At 35.2% G+C, this 24,987-nt stretch overlaps 1 protein-coding gene and 1 long non-coding RNA gene across 2 annotated transcripts; both read left to right on the plus strand.

The window, feature by feature from the left end:
* Window positions 1-764: 764 nt before the first annotated feature.
* LOC127844009 (putative nuclease HARBI1) lies at window positions 765-3,071 on the plus strand. The gene is made up of 5 exons (XM_052373975.1): window positions 765-800; window positions 1,055-1,132; window positions 2,339-2,445; window positions 2,578-2,768; window positions 3,061-3,071. Exons 2-5 carry the CDS (start codon window positions 1,111-1,113, stop codon window positions 3,062-3,064), a joined length of 324 nt encoding a protein of 107 aa, XP_052229935.1. The 5' UTR covers window positions 765-800; window positions 1,055-1,110; the 3' UTR covers window positions 3,065-3,071.
* Window positions 3,072-13,612: 10,541 nt separating this feature from the next.
* LOC127844025 (uncharacterized) lies at window positions 13,613-23,357 on the plus strand. The gene is made up of 3 exons (XR_008032520.1): window positions 13,613-13,869; window positions 22,216-22,410; window positions 23,035-23,357. It is a non-coding gene; the product is annotated as an uncharacterized LOC127844025 (long non-coding RNA).
* The last annotated feature ends 1,630 nt before the right edge of the window (window positions 23,358-24,987 follow it).

Genomic DNA, 24,987 nt, shown 5'->3' on the forward strand with positions numbered 1-24,987 from the left:
AAGATAGGTAAAGTCTGTTTCATGGTTAAAATATAGTCTGATCCTTTGTATTAAAGAGGCACAAGACAGGGAATTCTAATAGCCTTCTTTCCTCTATATTCATCCAACCCTATAAATTCATCCACCCCCTTATTTTGGTAATTATGACATTTTTCTAAAAAAAAACTTAAGTAAGTAATGCTTATTTAAAAAACATACAACATAGATGTTCTATTTTGGTTAAAAACATGTGAATTTTAGATTTTGTTAGAGAGAAAACAATAATTTTGAAAATATTCACTTTTAAACAGTGTTTTTGTGTTTATAAGTCTATAAGATATATTTTTTAATGATTATATCAAAATTACTTCAAAAGATTTATGTTTTCCTATAAAAATGTTGATTGAACAGATTGATAGGAAAGATACAGACAAATTAGTGGTTGCTAGGGTGTGCGTTGTAAATTATTTTGCCATACTTTTGTTGGAAAGATATAAAATGTCTAATTAAATGTCTCACTTGTGGTGAAATTCTTTTCATTCAGTAGAAAAAGTCAATTTCACTCTTAAGGGGATGAATATACAGTAAAAGAGGCTACAAAGAATTATTTTCTTGCTACATTTTAATAATAAGATGTATCATACTATTTGAATGATTTACTGCAACGGAATGTCTAAAGTTAAATTGCATACATTATATTCTATGTAATCATATTTCAGGTGTATTCACCAGCATAAATGCCACATGGCCTGGAAGTACTCATGATGCTCATGTTTTTAGAACCTCAGTACTATCTGATTATTTGGAAGCCCATCATCATGGTAAGCGCATATTCTAAAATGGATTGATTTTTTTTTTAATGCTATTTCATTTATTGTTCTGCATGTTCCTGTTTCTCATTTATAAATGTATACTTATAAAAGGTTATTCGCCGTGGCGTAATGGATGTCCGCCTAGCGAACTGGATGTCATGGGTTCGAACCCCACTGGGAACGTTCCTTTGATCTCCCCCAAAAATTATATACATTTAGAAGAGGATCATTCTGTAATTGTTGTTTAATTGTTCTGTTCAAAGGTTTGGAGGATGGAATTGTGTTAGGGGACAGTGCCTATCCATGCAGGAAGTTTCTCATGACACCTTACCTGCATCCTGGTGAGTGCTTCTCTGTTGAACACCTTATCAATTTACCGGTCTTTACAAAATACATTGTACTGAATCTTTTCTTATAACACATGTCTAAGTTCATGTTGATGTTATATGTTTGAAATTAATATTGTAACTAGAAATGGCGCGGCAGAGGCCGACGCGTATCCCCACGCCGCATGTTTGACCCAAGGGCGCCCCAGGGTTGATCATGGGGCCATGCATAGTTGAGATTGACTGTATTGTCATAAGAGAAGTTCAGTATCAATTAGAAGTGAATGGGTGTAAAAATAAAGAAGTTATAGTAAAAGGCAATTTTGGGAGGGTGTGGCCTATGTGGGCGGGGTGCCCCAGGGTTGGTAATGGGGCCATGCATAGTTGAGATTGACCGTATTGTCATAAGAGAGGTTCAGTATCAATTTGAAGTGAATCAGTGTATTAATGAAGAAATTATAGTAAAAGGCAATTTTGGGCGGGTGTGGTCTATGTGGGCGTGGCGCCCCAGGGTTGGCAACGGGGCCATGCATAGTTGAGTTTGACCGTTTTGTCATAAGAGAGGTTCAGTATCAATTTGAAGTGAATCAGTGTAGAAATGAAGAAGTTAATGTAAAATAACCTAAATTTTTTTTATAGTAAATGGATTTTTTTGGTGGGTGTGGCCTATGTGGGCGGGCGCCCCAGGGTTGGGATTGGGGCCATGCATAGTTGAGATTGACCCTAATGTCATAACAAAAGTTCAGTATCAATTTGAAGTGAATCCGTGTAGAAATGAAAAAATTATAGTAAATGGAAATTTTTGGTGGGTGTGGCCTATGTGGGCGGGGCGCCCCAGGGTTGGGAATGGGGCCATGCATGGTTGAGATTGACCGTATTGTCATAGGTGAGGTCCAGTATCAATTTGAAGTGAATCGGTGTAGAAATAAAGAAGTAAATGTAAAATAACCTAAAAAAATGAGTGATAATTTCTGACGCGGCCCCACCCCAACCCCTATAACTTTTGACCCAGGGGTCAGATCAAAATTCCAAATAGTGCACCGTCGCACATATGCTCATAGCTACCATGTGTGTAAATTTCAAGGTTCTAGTGCTTTTAGTGTAGGAGGAGATAGTGGCCAGGACGGACGGACGGACAGACGGACGGACGGCGGAGATCACCACAATATCCCCACCTTTTTTTCAAAAAGCGTGGGGATAACTATAGCATATTTACACCAGGATCCCCACAGCAACAGATGTTCAATGACGCACATGCAAAGACAAGAAATGTTATCGAAAGAGCATTCGGTGTACTGAAGCGGAGGTTTCATGTCCTTCATGGAGAGGTATTAATTAAGTATTAATGTGTTAATAAGCACTAAAACATTTATGTTTAATATCATGAAATATCTAAAAATATGCACTAAATTAACTTATTTTAATTTAAAAATGTTTAATAATGTTCTTTAAACATTAAGGTACGAATGAAGCCGGGCAAGGTAACAAAAATAATTCTGGCATGTGTAGTATTGCACAATCTCGCTAAGGCATGGGGTGAGAGGGAGGCATTCCCAGAGGAAGAAGACCCTCAACCTCCACCACTTGTCCAGCTTGAGGGTAACCCTGACGGGCAGGCTATCAGGGATGCAATAACTGCAAACTATTTCAGGTTTGAAAATAATTCATTCAATGCTAAGAATACATGAAACAAATGTTATGACTATGTGCAATAAATTTGTTAAAAATATTTTACTTAGCAAGTAAAAGGCTGTTTAAATCTAGCTTAAAAATGAACAAAAGCATTACATTAATAAGCAATGCACAATAATTATAATATTAATAATAATATTGAATATTAAAAAACCATTTATAACATAAATAAATAATAATATTTATAACAATATTAATAACAATAATAATGAGTAATAAAACTAATCATCAATAAATAACATGAATTGCAGATGAAGACGGATGGACATTACAAGGCACCATGGGTGACTTGATCTATGTATGGCGTAATAGTATTCAGACCGATGTACGGACATAGACAAAACAAGTCTTAAAAATGTGTGTTCATTTACATCTGATAAAGACAAAACAAGTCTATAAAATGTGTGTTCATTTACATCTGATAAAGACAAAACAAGTCTATAAAATGTGTGTTCATTTACATCTGATAAAGACAAAACAAGTCTTTAAAATGTGTGTTCATAAATATATAGTTTAATAATTTTGATTATTTTCCCTGTGCATAATTATAGAGATCCATTATGTTTACATTTAACTGACAACTAGGTCAGCCATCAGCTGATTGAACAGATGTATTTAAATATAGGTCAGGAATTTTCTCATGCACCTTGTAAACACTGTCTACAACTGAGTGTCTACTCTCTAACTTACTTTATTTACATTTTTGTGTTTATTGTGAGATGATTTCATGTTCATCCATATAATTTTAAATAGTAACTAAATGTTAAGTCACTTGTATGTAAAACCTTGCAAGAGGTAGATGTTGTAGTTGGCTATTTTCAATTGCCACTTTCTACACTAAGTCTTGGACACTGACCATCATTCACATATATTAAAAACTTGGAACTTAAAACCCATTGTGTTGTTTACACAAACCCCGGCTACAAATGTAATTTGTATCATTTATTATCATTTTTAGAATTATTTTTTTTCAAAATGATAAAAAATGTTGTTTTATGACATTCTTTTACAGTTTGTCTTTGGCAAATGCCATCATGAGCTTTCCCTCCTCAAAAAACTCTCTCTGGGATTTCATAAGGAGCAACTTTTCCTGTTGAACTGCAATGGCTCCAGCATAATATGCCATCTGCAGTTCCCTCAGGGTCTGCTCTTTCCTGATTTATAGGAAAGTGCTTTGTAGCATTTTTTACCATAAACATTTATAAATAATAAGTTATTATAACTTAATAACAAAATCTTATTTATTATGTCATACATCTGCAGTGTTTATGTTGATTTTTAAATCTAAGTAAGGTCTAAGAGTTTTTCCATTTAAATTTGATTTCCTAAATGATATTATTAAATTTATTAAATAAATGAAATTATTACACAAAGTTTGAATATGTAACAAATGAGAAAAAAATTAGGATATACCTTTTATCAACAGCTGGATTCCTGCTTGGTTTAATTTCCTTATTTTTCACAGGAACAGGCACACTAAGAACTGAAATGCAGATATTTATTTTACATCTTGTTAAATACTTATTTACAATGTTAAGTTTCAATATTTTCTATGGAATAAAACACTTTAATTTAATGCATTTAACTTATCTTATTAACTTCATAAGTGTGGTCAATAGGCGTTTCTTGATTGTATAAGCCAATTATGCTATTTACCTTGATCTGCACTGCTGTCTTTTGATGTTTCTGGAAAAAAATGAAATCATTTATTAATAATTTAGAAAACATTATTAACTTATTATAATTTCCTGTGATTTTTTTAAACATATATAGTCAATATGATTAAGAGCAACAGTATATCAATTATTTATAACTGCATCAGGGATGGAAATTAGTGGTTGACCGTGAGCCCGGGGCAAGTAGATTTTGGCCTGGGCAACTCAATTTCAAAAGTTGGTAGTCAAGCTGTGCAACTTATTTTTTTTAAAGCTTGAAACAAATCAGTGCAATAAAAAATTGTGACTGTGGATCAACAATTGGAAAAAAAGTTACTTTTTGCTGTTAAAAAAACAACCTTTTTTTTAACTTTTTGCATTTGGGAAACATTTTGTAAGAGGCTGTAATTTTGGGCAAACAAAATCACTGATTTCAAAATGTTAAATTTTGTTTTGTATAAATGTGTAAGTAAATTATTACTATTGTTAAAGCCATGTTTTGATGCATGTACAACAATAAATAAATAATACTTGATTTATTGAGTGATAAATTGTTATGTAATGTCATTTGTGTGTTTTTCTTAATGCTCCATATTAATTGCTTATCATTGTTGGATGAAAGTGAACATTAATGACAAGCTATCTAACTTTCCTTGACATGTTGCTATTACAAAGTCATGTATTTAAAAAAGTAAAAGTAACAATATAACTTGCCATTTACTGTTTCATCATCGTCGAATGGACGAATATCGTCAGCAAAGTTGAGGAAGTCTAAAATGTAAATACATGAACATCATTGAAATATATATAAAAAATGATTTATACATATTTAAATACTATTAAAAGTAACAATATTATGTATTCCCCTTAAGTAGCCTCATTTGCCTTGGCAAACTGACCTACGCCAATGTCGGAGTCGTGGAGATGTCACATACAAGAGCATGTAACACTTTTATAAACAAACGCATGATTTCTCAGATTATAAGCATACTTGCAAGAAAGAATATTAATAGTACGATTTTAATGCTAATTTCTCGCTAATCATTAAAGGCATTTGCGTACATAGTATTGATTATTTCAGTATCAATTAACCTACGAAAAAAATGAACTCTTCTAAAAGACTACACAATCTAGAAAATTCTATGCATAGAAGCGTGTAATGTTTATCAGTGACAGTGTGATTTTTAAGCGACATGGAGGCACATGGAATGTGTTTTGTTTCTTGCAAAGGAAATTAAAATAAATTGGATTTAATTACCATCCAGTTGGAGCAGCTCAACAAATCCTGTTGCGCTGCGCACTGCACCTAACGAGAATAAAAATATGTATGGATTAAAATGGAATTATGTGAATATATTGAATGAAAGGTAAGAATAGTTAGATACATGTATGTAGCTGGCACAGAAAAATTACGCACTCGACAGTGTAATTCTTTTCAGTGGTTTATGATTTAGGTATAATCTGATTGTGTTGTATTTATAAATTAGGTACAATTGCAGTGGAGCTTTCATAATCAATATAGTTATTTTTTTTTAATAATTAAGTACGCGGGTGGTCACATACCGATGGTGGTTTCGGATTGAGAAGCACCCGGAATCCACTGAAGGACGGCGTTTCCTTCATTGTTTCAATGATTGACATCGTTACCGTGTCTGCGGCTTTCATCGGTTGTCCGCCACCCGTCTGCCGGGCGTTTTTTTCGCTCCATCGTAAACGACTCTCTGGCCTTCGAGACTATTTTCCGATATTTTTCTAAATAAATAACACACAATAAAATTACTGATTACATAATTGTGTCTTATTCTATCTCGGCAACATATTACAATCAGTCACTCGCGCAATTTGAAACTTGTCATATATTTACGGAAAATGCTAACTGTTCATTTCTGAAATTGAAGGAATGACAATAAGCTCTATAAATTTTTGTAATTATGCATAATCTCTATATATTAGTCTCTAGAAATTGTATACGGATTCATATTGCGTTTCAAACGGCGCTATGATTACATGCGCACGGACGTTGTTCTTCGACTTCGGCATGTGGAATACTAACACCTAAATACATCAGTTAAGTATTAATAAATACATATATTTACATATCTCATATTAACGAATGGCCGAAAAATATCAATGTTGGCGTTCGCATACCTTTCACGTCGTCAATCGTGCGACACGCACGACCGACGGAATTCACTTTTTCCGTTATTTCGGCCCACGCCCCATCTTGAATTTTCTTGGTGACTGGTGTTGAGCCGCTTGAAAATTTCTTTGTCAAAACTTTGTCAAATTTCATAACACCTTCACGGATTAGAGCAGTTTCCTCATGGGAAAAGTTAACTGAACGTTTTTTACGAAGCGAAAGCGTTTCAGCCATTTTGTTGTCGTCTGAAATGACACTTTCCGCGAAACCGTCTTGACCGGAACCAGATTAAATATGCATTGTGGGTTTTTTATGTTTGGCTAACTTTAACCAAATCGGATAAAGATATCCAATGCGACTTGCATTTTTATACAATAGGATAACCACGTTGGATAACATATCCAAAAACGGATAAAGTTAACCAAAGGTTATCTTTTGGATTGGCTAAAGTTATCCATATTTATACAATTGGCTGCTGGGTCACACTCTGGGGCCTCACATAATGACAAAACGCAGCATTAGGCGCGGAATGACATAATAAACGTTCAAGTACACACATACACCAAAGATCTATCAATAAATCTTTGCACGCACATTGTATGTTCTTGTCAAAGGGAATTTAAGGGTCTACTATTTACACTAATACGTGGATTGCGTTTTACAAATTTACGATCACTTAGAGAAAGTTAAATTAGATTATGTAGTCATTGCTTCTGCTAGCAGGCGATTTCAATAGTAGAACCAAAGATTATTTTGACTGCATACCATCTGATAACTTAAAATACATTTATGGTAACGTTGAATATGAAGGTAGTTTCTTTGAAATTCCACGATGTTATAAAGATCGAATTGAGCAACAATTTTAGGCGCTCGTTGGTTAACCTGTGTTGTGTATTCGATATTAACTTTTGAATGGACGTTTTTCGTCCTATAATAAAGGCGAATATACATGTTTTTTTTAATAATGGGCTGTCAACTGTTGATTACATAATTGCCTCAAATGGACTCTTCATAAATATTATAAAGACTTCCAATTCTTAGATCGTGACGAATCCGATCACTTTCCAATTACGTGTAACTTTAAATTGCAAAATAAATTACCAATTAACGTAAATAGAAATCAATCTGTCTGCGAAATGAGGAAACTCACATGTTTTAAATGGAAAGAAAACAAAGCTGATGTTTTTAAAACATTATTTAAAAACATGATTGCGATAAATAGAGAGACTATTAACGATTTAATTACAAACAACTTTAATGAAGCATTTTATTTTATTTCTTCCTTATATAAAACAGCTGGCAAATGTATGCTTAAAAGACCAGCATTGATGGCTGGTTAATTGCAACCCGAATGGTGGGACCAAGTTTGTGAATAAAAAAACACTATAAATATGCTGCGTTACGTCGTTTTCGTATAACAATTTCACACAATGATTTGATAGATTATACGAATAAACGAAGCGAATTTAAGATCTTTTGTAAAAATAAAATACTTAAATATCAAAACACTACGAGAAATAATCTTTTCAACTGTAGAAACAGAACTGACCTATTCTGGAAAACTCTTAAACATATATAAAAATAATAAACCCGCTACTAGTTGTGACATACCTGCCGATACATGGCATACTTATTTCAGTACATTATTTTTTAATGAAAACTCTTAAAGTGTAAATTCTGAGAGTAATAGCGTGTCTAACGACGCAACCGCTAATGGTCTTAATGCGCAAATATCAATTGATGAGGTCACTCGATCGTGATGTCGAAATGTATAAATATAAACTGACAAATAATAAAAGTTGCGGCATTGGCGGAATACCTTCCGAATTTATTAATATACTGTTGCAAATATAGCTCCATAATTTTGCATACTTTAACACTATATTTGAATCTGGTTTATTCCCACAAACATGGGCAACTTGTGTTATATTCCCAATCCAGAAATCTGGCTCGATTACCGATCCTGGAAATTACCGAGGTATCTCAATTACAAATACAATGTACAAGCTATGTTCAAGTATAATTAACAAACGCCTTTACGCATGGGCAGAAGCGTATACTAAAATTAATGAATCTCAGGCAGGATTACGCAATGCATATTCAGCAGTTGACACTATTTTTTGTCTTCAAGCCATAATTAACAAGAAATATCTTTAAAAAAGATATACGGCGTTGATTGTGGTCGATGTTTATGAACGATCAAAAGTTATCTCTATGAGATAAAAAGTAGCGGATGCCTTATTTCTGCGCAGTTCTTAGCTACATTATAAGCAAATCAATTACGGGGTGTTGCGCCAGATTTCGTGGCTTATTTTGCTTTATGTGATATTATTACTCAGATATCTATATTTACAGAATAGAAAAACACAAGAAACATGAAAATAAACGAGTGCATATAGGTCAGCCGGCAATACTCGAATCTTATTGAATTGCATAATTATAGTATAGTGAATTATTGTGCTCATGCTTAATAAACTGGTCTAAATTGATAAATATTTCTAATTAATTTTATCAAAATTGGTCCTTATCATGCAAATGTTGAAACCATATTAAAAATCGATGATTGACATACCACAACAATATCGCCGAATATCTTTATTTAGTATCTTTCTGATCAAAACAGACTTCAAGTGCACAAAGTTTACGAGACGGCGTTTATATAAAGATTTCTGCAACTGACCGCAAACTGAACTTGATACCTTGCGGATTGGAATGCAATGCATTACAGTCACTACGTTATTGTCAGTAAGACCGGTGTAACACAATGATCGCAACCCATTCTGCGAACTCCGGTGATGAACTGTAATATAAACTCTGACTTTCACAAATGGCCGCGAATTGACCCGAAACCTCGCGGGTTGAAATGCAATGCAAGTAAGTACTAAATATGACAACATAGCCTTTAGTATAAACGCTTTTGCGCTGGTAATTCTCTGAAAATAAAAGGTGAACGCACAAACTGTATTTATGTCGAAAATTGATTGTAAAACTGTTCTATCTATTGAGCCTTTTCATTAGAGATAAAATTGTTTCATGCAGTAAAACAGTGTAACAAAGACGCGGATATGTTTCCAATGTTCTTGTGTTATACTCAAATCAGCCAATGGAATAAATGAAGTGTATTCATTCGTACCTAGCCGCGGGAAATTTTATTTGAGTATTATTGGACACTTACAAAGGTCAAGTCAGGGTGAAAAGCTGGCTTAATACAGCTTACGCCGAAAAAATATCGTACCAAAAGAAAGGGACGTTTGTATTGTATAAAGGTCGATTTTAAAAGGGCTTTTGATAAAATTAATCACATTGAATTATTTAAATGTCTCGAAAAAAGGGGCTACATGGCAGGTTCCTCTACACATTAAAATTAATGTATAATAACTTACAGTCATGTATAAAGATTAATTTCTCAGGAAGGATGAACTGTCCTCTAATTGATATACAACAGAGTTCTTCCCCTGCAACGTTGGTACCAGACAGGGAGACAAAAAAGTTCAACTATCTTTATTTATTGATGAATTATCTTCCTTTTTAAACGTAAAAATGTGGATCTGGTATTTTTATTAATAACCAAATACCTGATATATTATGTTTAATGTTTGCATATTATATAGCAAACTGCAGAAACTGTTCAAAAGTTAAAACAACAATTAAATGTAAAAGATACATATTGCGAAACTACTGGAATGGAAGTCAATTTAAATCAAAGCGCTGAAGGCACTGAAGTTGTTCGCTGTTGTATAATCTTAGACACAACTCAGTTTTCAAAATTATGTTATAGCTTTTGATATCGCAAGTTTGAAATGAACACACCCCCATTCAAATGTAAAAAGAGTGTGTCTTAAAGCACAGGTTGATTTCTGGGATTTGTCAAATCATTAATAAAAAGTTATTTTTAGCTTCATTTTGGGAAAACAGGGCTTTATGCATATGCATTAATTGTCATCCCAGTACCAGAGACTGTCTTTCAACGAAAAACACCACATAATCATGTTTCGTCATTGATTAGCTTGTGCGCATTGCACAGACTAATCAGTGTGCACAGGCTAATCTTATTTGAGATGCATAAAGCCCCGTTTTCCATTAAAGCAGCCAATATGTAAAGATTTCAATGATAAACACTAGACTGGCCAATGTCGTCTTACAAGCTGTTAAACACTATTGATTAAATACACACACTGCAGTAGTAGAGCAGACGCTCCTAGCATTTGTAGTCTGCACACTTTTACTGCACGTAGTGAAGACAGGCAGTGGTTATCGTTCCAACGTAGCTTACATCAGACTGACTTGCATTTATCGTTCCTAGCGTAGCTAAAGCAGACTGACTTGCAAAACTGCCTCTCTCTAACGCTCACAACTAATATCAAAGCGCTGAAGGCACTGAAGTTGTTCGCTATTGCATAATTTAAGACGCAACTCATTTATCAAAAGTATTCGCAAGTTTGAAATGAACACACGCCATTCAAATTTATAAAAAGTTTGTCATAACGCACGGGTCGAGATTTGTGTATCATCCTATTTATTTTATAGAGATAACTTAGACAAAATAACAACAATATGGCCCTTTTTGGACGCTCTGGCAGCATAGAAAGCATGATGAAAATGGTAATGAGAACTGAATATAAAGACAATTTGCAATCACCATCATTTTAAATGAATATTGTTGGAATATCGAATACCTATCTCACTAAGAATAAAATTTCATGATGAAAATTCCCTGTACAAAACTTTTGATTTTTGACACCATATACAAATTCAAAATATACAATAAGATAATTGGTGAAAATAAATAAAAAATAAATCTGCGAGCAATACTTTTTACTCACGAATTAGGTAGTCATAAAGACAGCCCTGTTAACCCGTACTTTGTTGTTTATGCATTACTTGTTACCCTAGCAGTTCGCACGGTATCAACAACCCTGACCAAAACATAGGTATAGAGCACTAATGCGCTTTTTCGGCTTAGCTGTTTTACCCAGCTTTTCACCTTAAATGACTTTTACATCACGGCAGCAGATACGCGTGAATATTTTCGAATATTTCATAGGCAGATTCGAGATAAAACCTCTGAACTTTGCCTACGCCACCGTGTCTATGATCAGCGCAAAGGTTGTAGCACTGTTCAGTGTAAGGAATTCCGGACTGCTCTCTATATGTTCAAACGACACAAATTATGGCCCAGTTACAATTACGCGTTAAAACCCATCTCGCAGAATTTCAGGGTCAGTACTCGTTCACTAAATCGTGCGGGAAAAATAATATATATATATATATATATATATATATATATATATATATATATATATATATATATATATATATATATATATATATATATATATATATATATATAATATAACACAGTTTTGCTTTCAAGATAAGAAAACTAACACTACTGAAATAGTTTAGTGTCAAGATAAGAGGAGAATTGTTTAATTATCCAACCAAAATGTTTGCCGTACTCTGTCAGCACGTCTGGAAATCGTTCCTGACCGCCTGGAAAGGCTGCCCTTATTTACCACTTTGCTATTTAAAATTCAATTTTGTATCAAAAGCATTGTGCTAAAATGTGCCATTTAAATTCGCAATGAGACTTTTAATGTCCCTCGTCATGCGAAAATGGGTCTTACCCCATATGTGCCCATCATATATAAAGCCCACTCAGCATGCGCATCTCTCAGTCTGGTCAGGAGATAGATAATGAGACCATAACACATTGAGTGATTTTATGACGAACAGCATCGCCTCTGACCAGACTGCGCAAATGCACAGGTTGGGCTTAAGATACGCTGGCCGAAACGCATAAGACCCAAATTCGCATGACGCGGCTATGAAAGTGTGATTTAAATGTGTCAAAAGAAAACTGCATGTAAATCAAATCTTAACATACGATATATTTCGATGGTGAAGTAATGCACTCATAATAAGGGATGTGAGGACACATATGATGTGCACTTCCGTTGTATAATTTTTATCTGCTTACACTATTGTGTGGTTTGACAATGATAACACACATTTAATGCGGTGAATATGCGACTTACCGGTGAAAAACAAAAAAGTTTTGTTTTTAATTTAATAATTAAGAAACGTTAATTTCAAACTTTACTTCAAAGTCAGCATTTACGCCGACTACATTTAAAAAAAGATATTTCTTGATATATTAAGCCGTTTTTATACCCCCACAAACGAAGTTTAGGGGGGTATATAGGAGTGAGCTTGTCTGTCGGTCTGTCGGTCGGTCCGTATTAAGTGTCCGCTCTCTATTTCAAGTAGTTTCTATCCGATCTTCACCAAACTTGGTCAGAAGTTGTATCTACATGATGTCTAGGCCAACTTCGAACATGGGCCTTGTCGGATCAAAAACTAGGTCACGGGGTCACTTAGTGTGTTTTAAACATTCAGCATGTTTTTACCGCTCTCTATTTTAAGTAGTTTTCATCCGATCTTCACCAAACTTGGTCAGAAATTGTATCTAGATGATCTTAAGGCCACCTGGAACATGGGCCTTGCCGGGTCAAAAACTAGGTCACGGGGTCACTTAGTACGTTTTACACATTGAGCATGGTGTCCGCTCTTTATTTCAAGTAGTTTAAATCCGATTTTCACCACACTGGGTCAAAAGTTGTAACTAGATGATGTGTAGGTCAAGTTCGAACATGGGCCATGCCGGATCAAAAACTAGGTCACGGGGTCACTTAGTGTGTTTTAAACCTCACCATGTTGTCTGCTCTCTAATTCAAGTAGTTTTTATCCAATATTCACCAAAATTGGTTAGAAGTTGTATCTTGATAATGTCTAGAGCAAGTTTGAATATGGGTGATGCCGGGTCAAAAACAAGGTCACGGGGCACTTAAGGCGTTTTAAACATCACAATGTTGTCCGCTCTCTAATTCAAGCAGTTTTCATCCGATCTTCACCAAACTTGGTCAGAAGTTGTATCTAGATGATCTTAAGGCCAAGTTCGAATTTTGGCCTTTCCGGGTCAAAAACTAGGTCACGGGGTCACTTAGTGCGTTTTAAACATTCAGCATGTTGTCCGCTCTCTTATTCAAGTAGTTTTCATCCGATCTTCACCAAACTTGGTCAGAAGTTGTATCTAGATAATTTTAAGGCCATGTTCGAACATGGGCCTTGCCGGGTCAAAAACTAGGTCACGGGGTCACTTAGTACGTTTTACACATTGAGCATGGTGTCCGCTCTCTATTTCAAGTAGTTTAAATCCGATCTTCACCACACTTGGTCAGAAGTTGTAACTAGATGATGTGTAGGTCAAGTTCGAACATGGGCCATGTCGGGTCAAAACTAGGTCACGGGGTCACTTAGTGTGTTTTAAACCTCACCATGTTGTCCGCTCTCTAATTCAAGTACTTTTTATCCAATCTTCACCAAAATTGGTCAGAAGTTGTATCTTGGTAATGACTAGAGTAAGTTTGAATATGGGTCATGCCTGGTCAAAAACAAGGTCACGGGGTCACTTAGGGCGTTTTAAACATCACAATGTTGTCCGCTCTCTAATTCAATTAGTTTTCATCCAATCTTCACCAAACTTGGTCAGAAGTTGTATCTATATGATGTCTAGGTCAAGTTTGAATATGGGTCATGCCGGGTCAAAAACTAGGTCACGGGGTATCTTAGTGCATTTTAAACCTCACCATGTTGTCCGATCTCTAATTCAAGTAGTTTTCATCCAATCCTCGCCAAACTTGGTCACAAGTTTTATCTAAATGATGTCTAGGACAAGTTTGAACATGGGCCATTCCGGGCCTAAAACTAGGTCACGGGGTCACTTAGTGCGTTTTTTAACATTCAGCATGGTGTCCGCTCTCTCAATTAGTTTACATCCGTTCTTCACCAAACTAGGTCAGAAGTTTTATGGAGATGATCTTAAGGCCAACTTAGAACATGGGCCTTTCTGGGTCAAAAACAAGGTCAAGGGGTCACTTAGTGCGTTTTAATATATATGCATGCGTGTCTGCTGGCGTTATTGTAAAAGTCATTTACGTAGAAAAGCTGGGTAAAACAGCTATACCGAAAAAGTTCATTAGTGTTCTATACCCATGTTGAGGTCAGAGTTGTTGACACCGTGTGAACTGCTAGAGTAACAAGTAATGCATAAACAACAAAACATTTCTCATACATGTTTATTGTTTTACTATTTTATCATGTATGTAGATATGTTTTATCATGTTGTATAATTATACTGAAATAAATCTATCTATATCGAACAAACCTGTTTTAGTGGTGTGTCGGGCATTGCTATTTGAATCAATTATTAACAATATCGAGAATCATCGCGCTCATTCTTTACAAATTGGTCAAAATGGTGGAATAATGCTTGTTTAATAATCAAAAAAAAAATATTTAGCATGGTATTGTTGAAAACAAATTAAGAATCTATGATTGACCTACCATAGTTACATCGTCGACTATCTTCATTTAACATATTTCTGGTCTAAATACGACTCCAGTTCACATAGTTAACGCAATAGAGCCTATATTATAACAATCCGTTTACTGGCCGTGGACTGACCCTGATACCATGCGGGTTAGAATGCAATGCATTAAAGTGAGGCCACGCTTCCACTGCTGGAACGACGGCTTGTTTAAAACTTAATACTTTTACGTGTTAAATGTTCAATTTCGAAACAATTTAAAATGGTTTGGCCATAACGAATATCAGGGAAATATAGGGAAAAAGATATACGGCGTTGATTGTGGTAGGAGTTGGTGCAAGGTAAAGAGTTCAATGAATGAGATCAAAGATAGCGAATGTCTTTTTCTGTGCAGTTCTTAGCTGCATTACACGCAGTACGGGATGCTACGCGGAATTTTCGCGGCTTATTTTACATTAGTACATGTTGCTGGTCATAAACCTATAGATACAAAACAGAAAACCAAAAGAAGAATGGAAGTGAAATTAAAACATGTGAGTCAACCGGCCACACGCGAAGTATCCGTACATATTTTAAATATTTATACGCGCGTTCTTCGAACAAACCTGTTTTAGTGGTTTGTCGGGCATTGCTATTTGATTCGAGTATTAACATTATCGAGAATCATCGCGCTCATACTTAATACATTAGTCAATATGGTGGAATAATTCTTGTTAAATTAATCAAAAATAATATTTATCATGGTATTGTTGAAAACACATTAAGATCTATTATTGACATACCATAATTATATCGCTGAATATCTTCATTTAACATATTTCTAGTCTAAAGAAAATTCCAGTTCACCTAGTTCACGCGATAGCGTCTATATTATATCAAAGCGCTGAAGGCACTGAAGATGTTCGCTATTGCATAATTTAACACGCAATTCATTTTTCAAAATCAATCGCAAGTTTGAAATGAACACACGCCATTTAACTTTATATAGTGTGTGTCATAGCGCACGGGTCGAGTTTTGTGTGCACTTTTTATCATCCTTAGTATTTCATAGAAGTTACTTAGACAAAATAAAAACAACATGCTTTTTGGACGTTCTGAAAGCATAGAAAGTATTATGAAAATGGTAATGAGAACTTAATATAAAGAAAATTTGCAGTCACCATCATATTAAAGGAATATTTTTTCTAATATCAAATAACTATCTCACCAAGAATATTACTTCATAATGAAAGTTCCGTGATTTTTGACACCATATACAATTTCAAAATATACAATTATCTTCGTATCTTGTGTATTGAGGAATAAAAGTATATAAACATTGCTGTTAATGCTTTACTTGTTACCCGAGCAGTTCACACGGTGTCAACAACGCTGACATAAACATAGGTATAGAGCACTAATGCGCTTTTAGGCGTAGCTGTTTTACTCAGTTTTCATCTTAGTGACTTTTACATAACGCCAACAGACACGCATGAATATTTTCGAATATTTAATAAGCTGATTCGAGATACAACCTCTGAATTTTTGCTACATCACTGCGTATGTGCTCAATTCAAAGGATGAAGCACTGTTCAGTGTAAGGAATTCCGGACTACTCTCTGTATGCTCAAACGACACAAATTGTGGCCCTGTTACAATTACGCGTTACAATCAATCTCGCAGAATTTCGCTTTCACCTCCAAGATGAGAAAACAATCATTAGCGAAATAGTATAGTGTCACGATAAGAGAAAATCGTTTAATTATCATACCACAATGTTTGCCGTACTTGGTCAGAACGTCTGGAAATCATTCCTTAATGTGTGGATAGGCTGCCATTATTAACAAGTTTGCTATTTTGAATTCAATTTTGTATCAAAACGCGTTGTTCTTAAATGTGTCATTTTCAATTCGCAATGAGATTTGTAATGACCCTCGTCATGCGAAAATGGGTCTTATTCCATATGCGCCCATCATATAAATAGCCCACTCAGCTATCTCTCCTTCTGGTAAGGAGAAACATAACATATTGAGTGATTTTATAGCGAACAGCATCGTCTATGGCCTGACTGCGCAAAAGCACATGTTGGGTTTAACAAACGCTTGCCGAAACGCATAAGACCCATTTTCGCATGACGGCGCTATTGACGTGTGATTTAAATGTGTCGAAAGAAAACTGCGTTTAAATCAAATATCAACATACGATATATTTCGATAGTGAAGAAAGATACTAATAACAAGGCATATGAGGACACATATGAAGTGCTCTCCCGTAGTATATTTTTTATCTACTCACACTTATGTGTGGTTTGACAATGCTAACACACATTTCATGCTGTGAATATGCAACTTACAAGTGAAAAATTGATTGAAATCGCCTGCTAGCAGAAGCAATGACTACATAATCTAATTTAACTTTCTCTAAGTGATCGTAAATTTGTAAAACGCAATCCTCGTATTAGTGTAAATAGTAGACCCTTAAATTCCCTTTGATAACTTAAAATACATTTATGGTAACGTTGAATATGAAGGTAGTTTCTTTGAAATTCCACGATGTTATAAAGATCGAATTGAGCAACAGTTTTAGGCGCTCGTTGGTTAACCTTTGTTGTGTATTCGATATTAACTTTTGAATGGACGTGTTTCGTCCTATAATAAAGGCGAATATACATGTTTTTTTTAATAATGGGCTGTCAACTGTTGATTACATAATTGCCTCAAATGGAATCTTCATAAATATTATAAAGACTTTCAATTCTTAGATCGTGACGAATCCGATCACTTTCCAATTACGTGTAACTTTAAATTGCAAAATAAATTACCAATTAACGTTAATAGAAATCAATCTGTCTGCGAAATGAGGAAACTTACATGTTTTAAATGGAAAGAAAACAAAGCTGATGTTTTTAAAACATTATTTAAAAACATGATTGCGATAAATAGAGAGACTATTAACGATTTAATTACAAACAACATTAATGAAGCATTTTATTTTATTTCTTCCTTATATAAAACAGCTGGCAAATGTATGCTTAAAAGACCAGCATTGATGGCTGGTTAATTGCAACCCGAATGGTGGGACCAAGTTTGTGAATAAAAAAACACTATAAATATGCTGCGTTATGTCGTTTTCGTATAACAAATTCACATAATGATTTGATAGATTATACGAAGAAACGAAGCGAATTTAAGATCTTTTGTAAAAATAAAATACTTGAATATCAAAACACTACGAGAAATAATCTTTTCAACTGTAGAAACAGAACTGACCTATTCTGGAAAACTCTTAAACATATATAAGAATAATAAACCCGCTACTAGTTGTGACATACCTGCCGATACATGGCATACTTATTTCAGTACATTATTTTTTAATGAAAACTCTTTAAGTGTAAATTCTGAGAGTAATAGCGTGTCTAACGACGCAACCGCTAATGGTCTTAAAGCGCAAATATCAATTGATGAGGTCACTCGATCGTGATGTCGAAATGTATAAATATAAACTGACAAATAATAAAAGTTGCGGCATTGGCGGAATACCTTCCGAATTTATTAATATACTGTTGCAAATATAGCTCCATAATTTTGCATACTTTAACACTATATTTGAATCTGGTTTATTCCCACAAACATGGGCAACTTGTGTTATATTCCCAATCCAGAAATCTGGCTCGATTACCGATCCTGGAAATTACCGAGGTATCTCAATTACAAATACAATGTACAAGCTATGTTCAAGTACAATTAACAAACGCCTTTACGCATGGGCAGAAGCGTATACTAAAATTAATGAATCTCAGGCAGGATTACGCAATGCATATTCAGCAGTTGACACTATTTTTTGTCTTCAAGCCATAATTAAAAAATATCGTACCAAAAGAAAGGGACGTTTGTATTGTATAAAGGTCGATTTTAAAAGGGCTTTTGATAAAATTAATCACATTGAATTATTTAAATGTCTCGAAAAAAGGGGCTACATGGCAGGTTCCTCTACACATTAAAATCAATGTATAATAACTTACAGTCATGTATAAAGATTAATTTCTCAGGAAGGATGAACTGTCCTCTAATTAATATACAACAGAGTTCTTCCCCCGCAACGTTGGTACCAGACAGGGAGACAAAAAAGTTCAACTATCTTTATTTATTGATGAATTATCTTCCTTTTTAAACGTAAAAATGTGGATCTGGTATTTTTATTAATAACCAAATACCTGATATATTATGTTTAATGTTTGCATATTATATAGCAAACTGCAGAAACTGTTCAAAAGTTAAAACAACAATTAAATGTAAAAGATACATATTGCGAAACTACTGGAATGGAAGTCAATTTAAATCAAAGCGCTGAAGGCACTGAAGTTGTTCGCTGTTGTATAATCTTAGACACAACTCAGTTTTCAAAATTATGTTATAGCTTTTTATATCGCAAGTTTGAAATGAACACACCCCCATTCAAATGTAAAAAGAGTGTGTCTTAAAGCACAGGTTGATTTCTGGGATTTGTCAAATCATTAATAAAAAGTTATTTTTAGCTTCATTTTGGGAAAACAGGGCTTTATGCATATGCATTAATTGTCATCCCAGTACCAGAGACTGTCTTTCAACGAAAAACACCACATAATCATGTTTCGTCATTGATTAGCTTGTGCGCATTGCACAGACTAATCAGTGTGCACAGGCTAATCTTATTTGAGATGCATAAAGCCCCGTTTTCCATTAAAGCAGCCAATATGTAAAGATTTCAATGATAAACACTAGACTTGCCAATGTCGTCTTACAAGCTGTTAAACACTATTGATTAAATACACACACTGCAGTAGTAGAGCAGACGCTCCTAGCATTTGTAGTCTGCACACTTTTACTGCACGTAGTGAAGACAGGCAGTGGTTATCGTTCCAACGTAGCTTACATCAGACTGACTTGCATTTATCGTTCCTAGCGTAGCTAAAGCAGACTGACTTGCAAAACTGCCTCTCTCTAACGCTCACAACTAATATCAAAGCGCTGAAGGCACTGAAGTTGTTCGCTATTGCATAATTTAAGACGCAACTCATTTATCAAAAGTATTCGCAAGTTTGAAATGAACACACGCCATTCAAATTTATAAAAAGTTTGTCATAACGCACGGGTCGAGATTTGTGTATCATCCTATTTATTTTATAGAGATAACTTAGACAAAATAACAACAATATGGCCCTTTTTGGACGCTCTGGCAGCATAGAAAGCATGATGAAAATGGTAATGAGAACTGAATATAAAGACAATTTGCAATCACCATCATATTAAATGAATATTGTTGGAATATCGAATACCTATCTCACTAAGAATACAATTTCATGATGAAAATTCCCTGTACAAAACTTTTGATTTTTGACACCATATACAAATTCAAAATATACAATAAGATAATTGGTGAAAATAAATAAAAAATAAATCTGCGAGCAATACTTTTTACTCACGAATAATGTAGTCATAAAGACAGCCCTGTTGACCCGTACTTTGTTGTTTGTGCATTACTTGTTACCCTAGCAGTTCGCACGGTATCAACAACCCTGACCAAAACATAGGTATAGAGCACTAATGCGCTTTTTCGGCTTAGCTGTTTTACCCAGCTTTTCACCTTAAATGACTTTTACATCACGGCAGCAGATACGCGTGAATATTTTCGAATATTTCATAGGCAGATTCGAGATAAAACCTCTGAACTTTGCCTGCGCCACCGTGTCTATGATCAGCGCAAAGGTTGTAGCACTGTTCAGTGTAAGGAATTCCGGACTGCTCTCTATATGTTCAAACGACACAAATTATGGCCCAGTTACAATTACGCGTTAAAACCCATCTCGCAGAATTTCAGGGTCAGTACTCGTTCACTAAATCGTGCGGGGAATATAATATATATATATATATATATATATATATATATATATATATATATATATATATATATATAATATAACACAGTTTTGCTTTCAAGATAAGAAAACTAACACTACTGAAATAGTTTAGTGTCAAGATAAGAGGAGAATTGTTTAATTATCCAACCAAAATGTTTGCCGTACTCTGTCAGCACGTCTGGAAATCGTTCCTGACCGCCTGGAAAGGCTGCCCTTATTTACCACTTTGCTATTTAAAATTCAATTTTGTATCAAAAGCATTGTGCTAAAATGTGCCATTTAAATTCGCAATGAGATTTTTAATGTCCCTCGTCATGCGAAAATGGGTCTTACCCCATATGTGCCCATCATATATAAAGCCCACTCAGCATGCGCATCTCTCAGTCTGGTCAGGAGATAGATAATGAGACCATAACACATTGAGTGATTTTATGACGAACAGCATCGCCTCTGACCAGACTGCGCAAATGCACAGGTTGGGCTTAAGATACGCTGGCCGAAACGCATAAGACCCAAATTCGCATGACGCGGCTATGAAAGTGTGATTTAAATGTGTCGAAAGAAAACTGCATGTAAATCAAATCTTAACATACGATATATTTCGATGGTGAAGTAATGCACTCATAATAAGGGATGTGAGGACACATATGATGTGCACTTCCGTTGTATAATTTTTATCTGCTTACACTATTGTGTGGTTTGACAATGATAACACACATTTAATGCGGTGAATATGCGACTTACCGGTGAAAAACAAAAAAGTTTTGTTTTCAATTTAATAATTAAGAAACGTTAATTTCAAACTTTACTTCAAAGTCAGCATTTACGCCGACTACATTTTTAAAAAGATATTTCTTGATATATTAAGCCGTTTTTATACCCCCACAAACGAAGTTTAGGGGGGTATATAGGAGTGAGCTTGTCTGTCGGTCTGTCGGTCGGTCCGTATTAAGTGTCCGCTCTCTATTTCAAGTAGTTTCTATCCGATCTTCACCAAACTTGGTCAGAAGTTGTATCTACATAATGTCTAGGCCATCTTCGAACATGGGCCTTGTCGGATCAAAAACTAGGTCACGGGGTCACTTAGTGCGTTTTAAACATTCAGCATGTTTTTACCGCTCTCTATTTTAAGTAGTTTTCATCCGATCTTCACCAAACTTGGTCAGAAGTTGTATCTAGATGATCTTAAGGCCACCTGGAACTTGGGCCTTGCCGGGTCAAAAACTAGGTCACGGGGTCACTTAGTACGTTTTACACATTGAGCATGGTGTCCGCTCTTTATTTCAAGTAGTTTAAATCCGATTTTCACCACACTGGGTCAAAAGTTGTAACTAGATGATGTGTAGGTCAAGTTCGAACATGGGCCATGCCGGATCAAAAACTAGGTCACGGGGTCACTTAGTGTGTTTTAAACCTCACCATGTTGTCTGCTCTCTAATTCAAGTAGTTTTTATCCAATCTTCACCAAAATTGGTCAGAAGTTGTATCTTGATAATGTCTAGAGCAAGTTTGAATATGGGTGATGCCGGGTCAAAAACAAGGTCACGGGGCACTTAAGGCGTTTTAAACATCACAATGTTGTCCGCTCTCTAATTCAAGCAGTTTTCATCCGATCTTCACCAAACTTGGTCAGAAGTTGTATCTAGATGATCTTAAGGCCAAGTTCGAATTTTGGCCTTTCCGGGTCAAAAACTAGGTCACGGGGTCACTTAGTGCGTTTTAAACATTCAGCATGTTGTCCGCTCTCTTATTCAAGTAGTTTTCATCCGATCTTCACCAAACTTGGTCAGAAGTTGTATCTAGATAATTTTAAGGCCAAGTTCGAACATGGGCCTTGCCGGGTCAAAAACTAGGTCACGGGGTCACTTAGTACGTTTTACACATTGAGCATGGTGTCCGCTCTCTATTTCAAGTAGTTTAAATCCGATCTTCACCACACTTGGTCAGAAGTTGTAACTAGATGATGTGTAGGTCAAGTTCGAACATGGGCCATGTCGGGTCAAAACTAGGTCACGGGGTCACTTAGTGTGTTTTAAACCTCACCATGTTGTCCGCTCTCTAATTCAAGTACTTTTTATCCAATCTTCACCAAAATTGGTCAGAAGTTGTATCTTGGTAATGACTAGAGTAAGTTTGAATATGGGTCATGCCTGGTCAAAAACAAGGTCACGGGGTCACTTAGGGCGTTTTAAACATCACAATGTTGTCCGCTCTCTAATTCAATTAGTTTTCATCCAATCTTCACCAAACTTGGTCAGAAGTTGTATCTATATGATGTCTAGGTCAAGTTTGAATATGGGTCATGCCGGGTCAAAAACTAGGTCACGGGGTATCTTAGTGCATTTTAAACCTCACCATGTTGTCCGATCTCTAATTCAAGTAGTTTTCATCCAATCCTCGCCAAACTTGGTCACAAGTTTTATCTAAATGATGTCTAGGACAAGTTTGAACATGGGCCATTCCGGGCCTAAAACTAGGTCACGGGGTCACTTAGTGCGTTTTTTAACATTCAGCATGGTGTCCGCTCTCTCAATTAGTTTACATCCGTTCTTCACCAAACTTGGTCAGAAGTTTTATGGAGATGATCTTAAGGCCAACTTAGAACATGGGCCTTTCTGGGTCAAAAACAAGGTCAAGGGGTCACTTAGTGCGTTTAAATATATATGCATGCGTGTCTGCTGGCGTTATTGTAAAAGTCATTTACGTAGAAAAGCTGGGTAAAACAGCTATACCGAAAAAGTTCATTAGTGTTCTATACCCATGTTGAGGTCAGAGTTGTTGACACCGTGTGAACTGCTAGAGTAACAAGTAATGCATAAACAACAAAACATTTCTCATACATGTTTATTGTTTTACTATTTTATCATGTATGTAGATATGTTTTATCATGTTGTATCATTATACTGAAATAAATCTATCTATATCGAACAAACCTGCTTTAGTGGTGTGTCGGGCATTGCTATTTGAATCAATTATTAACAATATCGAGAATCATCGCGCTCATTCTTTACAAATTGGTCAAAATGGTGGAATAATGCTTGTTTAATAATCAAAAAAAAAATATTTAGCATGGTATTGTTGAAAACAAATTAAGAATCTATGATTGACCTACCATAGTTACATCGTCGACTATCTTCATTTAACATATTTCTGGTCTAAATACGACTCCAGTTCACATAGTTAACGCAATAGAGCCTATATTATAACAATCCGTTTACTGGCCGTGGACTGACCCTGATACCATGCGGGTTGGAATGCAATGCATTAAAGTGAGGCCACGCTTCCACTGCTGGAACGACGGCTTGTTTAAAACTTAATACTTTTACGTGTTAAATGTTCAATTTCGAAACAATTTAAAATGGTTTGGCCATAACGAATATCAGGGAAATATAGGGAAAAAGATATACGGCGTTGATTGTGGTAGGAGTTGGTGCAAGGTAAAGAGTTCAATGAATGAGATCAAAGATAGCGAATGTCTTTTTCTGTGCAGTTCTTAGCTGCATTACACGCAGTACGGGATGTTACGCGGAATTTTCGCGGCTTATTTTACATTATTACATGTTGCTGGTCATAAACCTATAGATACAAAACAGAAAACCAAAAGAAGAATGGAAGTGAAATTAAAACATATGAGTCAACCGGCCACACGCGAAGTATCCGTACATATTTTAAATATTTATACGCGCGTTCTTCGAACAAACCTGTTTTAGTGGTTTGTCGGGCATTGCTATTTGATTCGAGTATTAACATTATCGAGAATCATCGCGCTCATACTTAAAACATTAGTCCATATGGTCGAATAATTCTTGTTAAATTAATCAAAAATAATATTTATCATGGTATTGTTGAAAACACATTAAGATCTATTATTGACATACCATAATTATATCGCTGAATATCTTCATTTAACATATTTCTAGTCTAAAGAAAATTCCAGTTCACCTAGTTCACGCGATAGCGTCTATATTATATCAAAGCGCTGAAGGCACTGAAGATGTTCGCTATTGCATAATTTAACACGCAATTCATTTTTCAAAATCAATCGCAAGTTTTAAATGAACACACGCCATTTAACTTTATATAGTGTATGTCATAGCGCACGGGTCGAGTTTTGTGTG

The sequence above is a fragment of the Dreissena polymorpha genome, chromosome 9 (genome assembly GCF_020536995.1).
Source record: "Dreissena polymorpha isolate Duluth1 chromosome 9, UMN_Dpol_1.0, whole genome shotgun sequence".
In the NCBI taxonomy this organism is placed as follows: Eukaryota; Metazoa; Mollusca; class Bivalvia; order Myida; family Dreissenidae; genus Dreissena; species Dreissena polymorpha.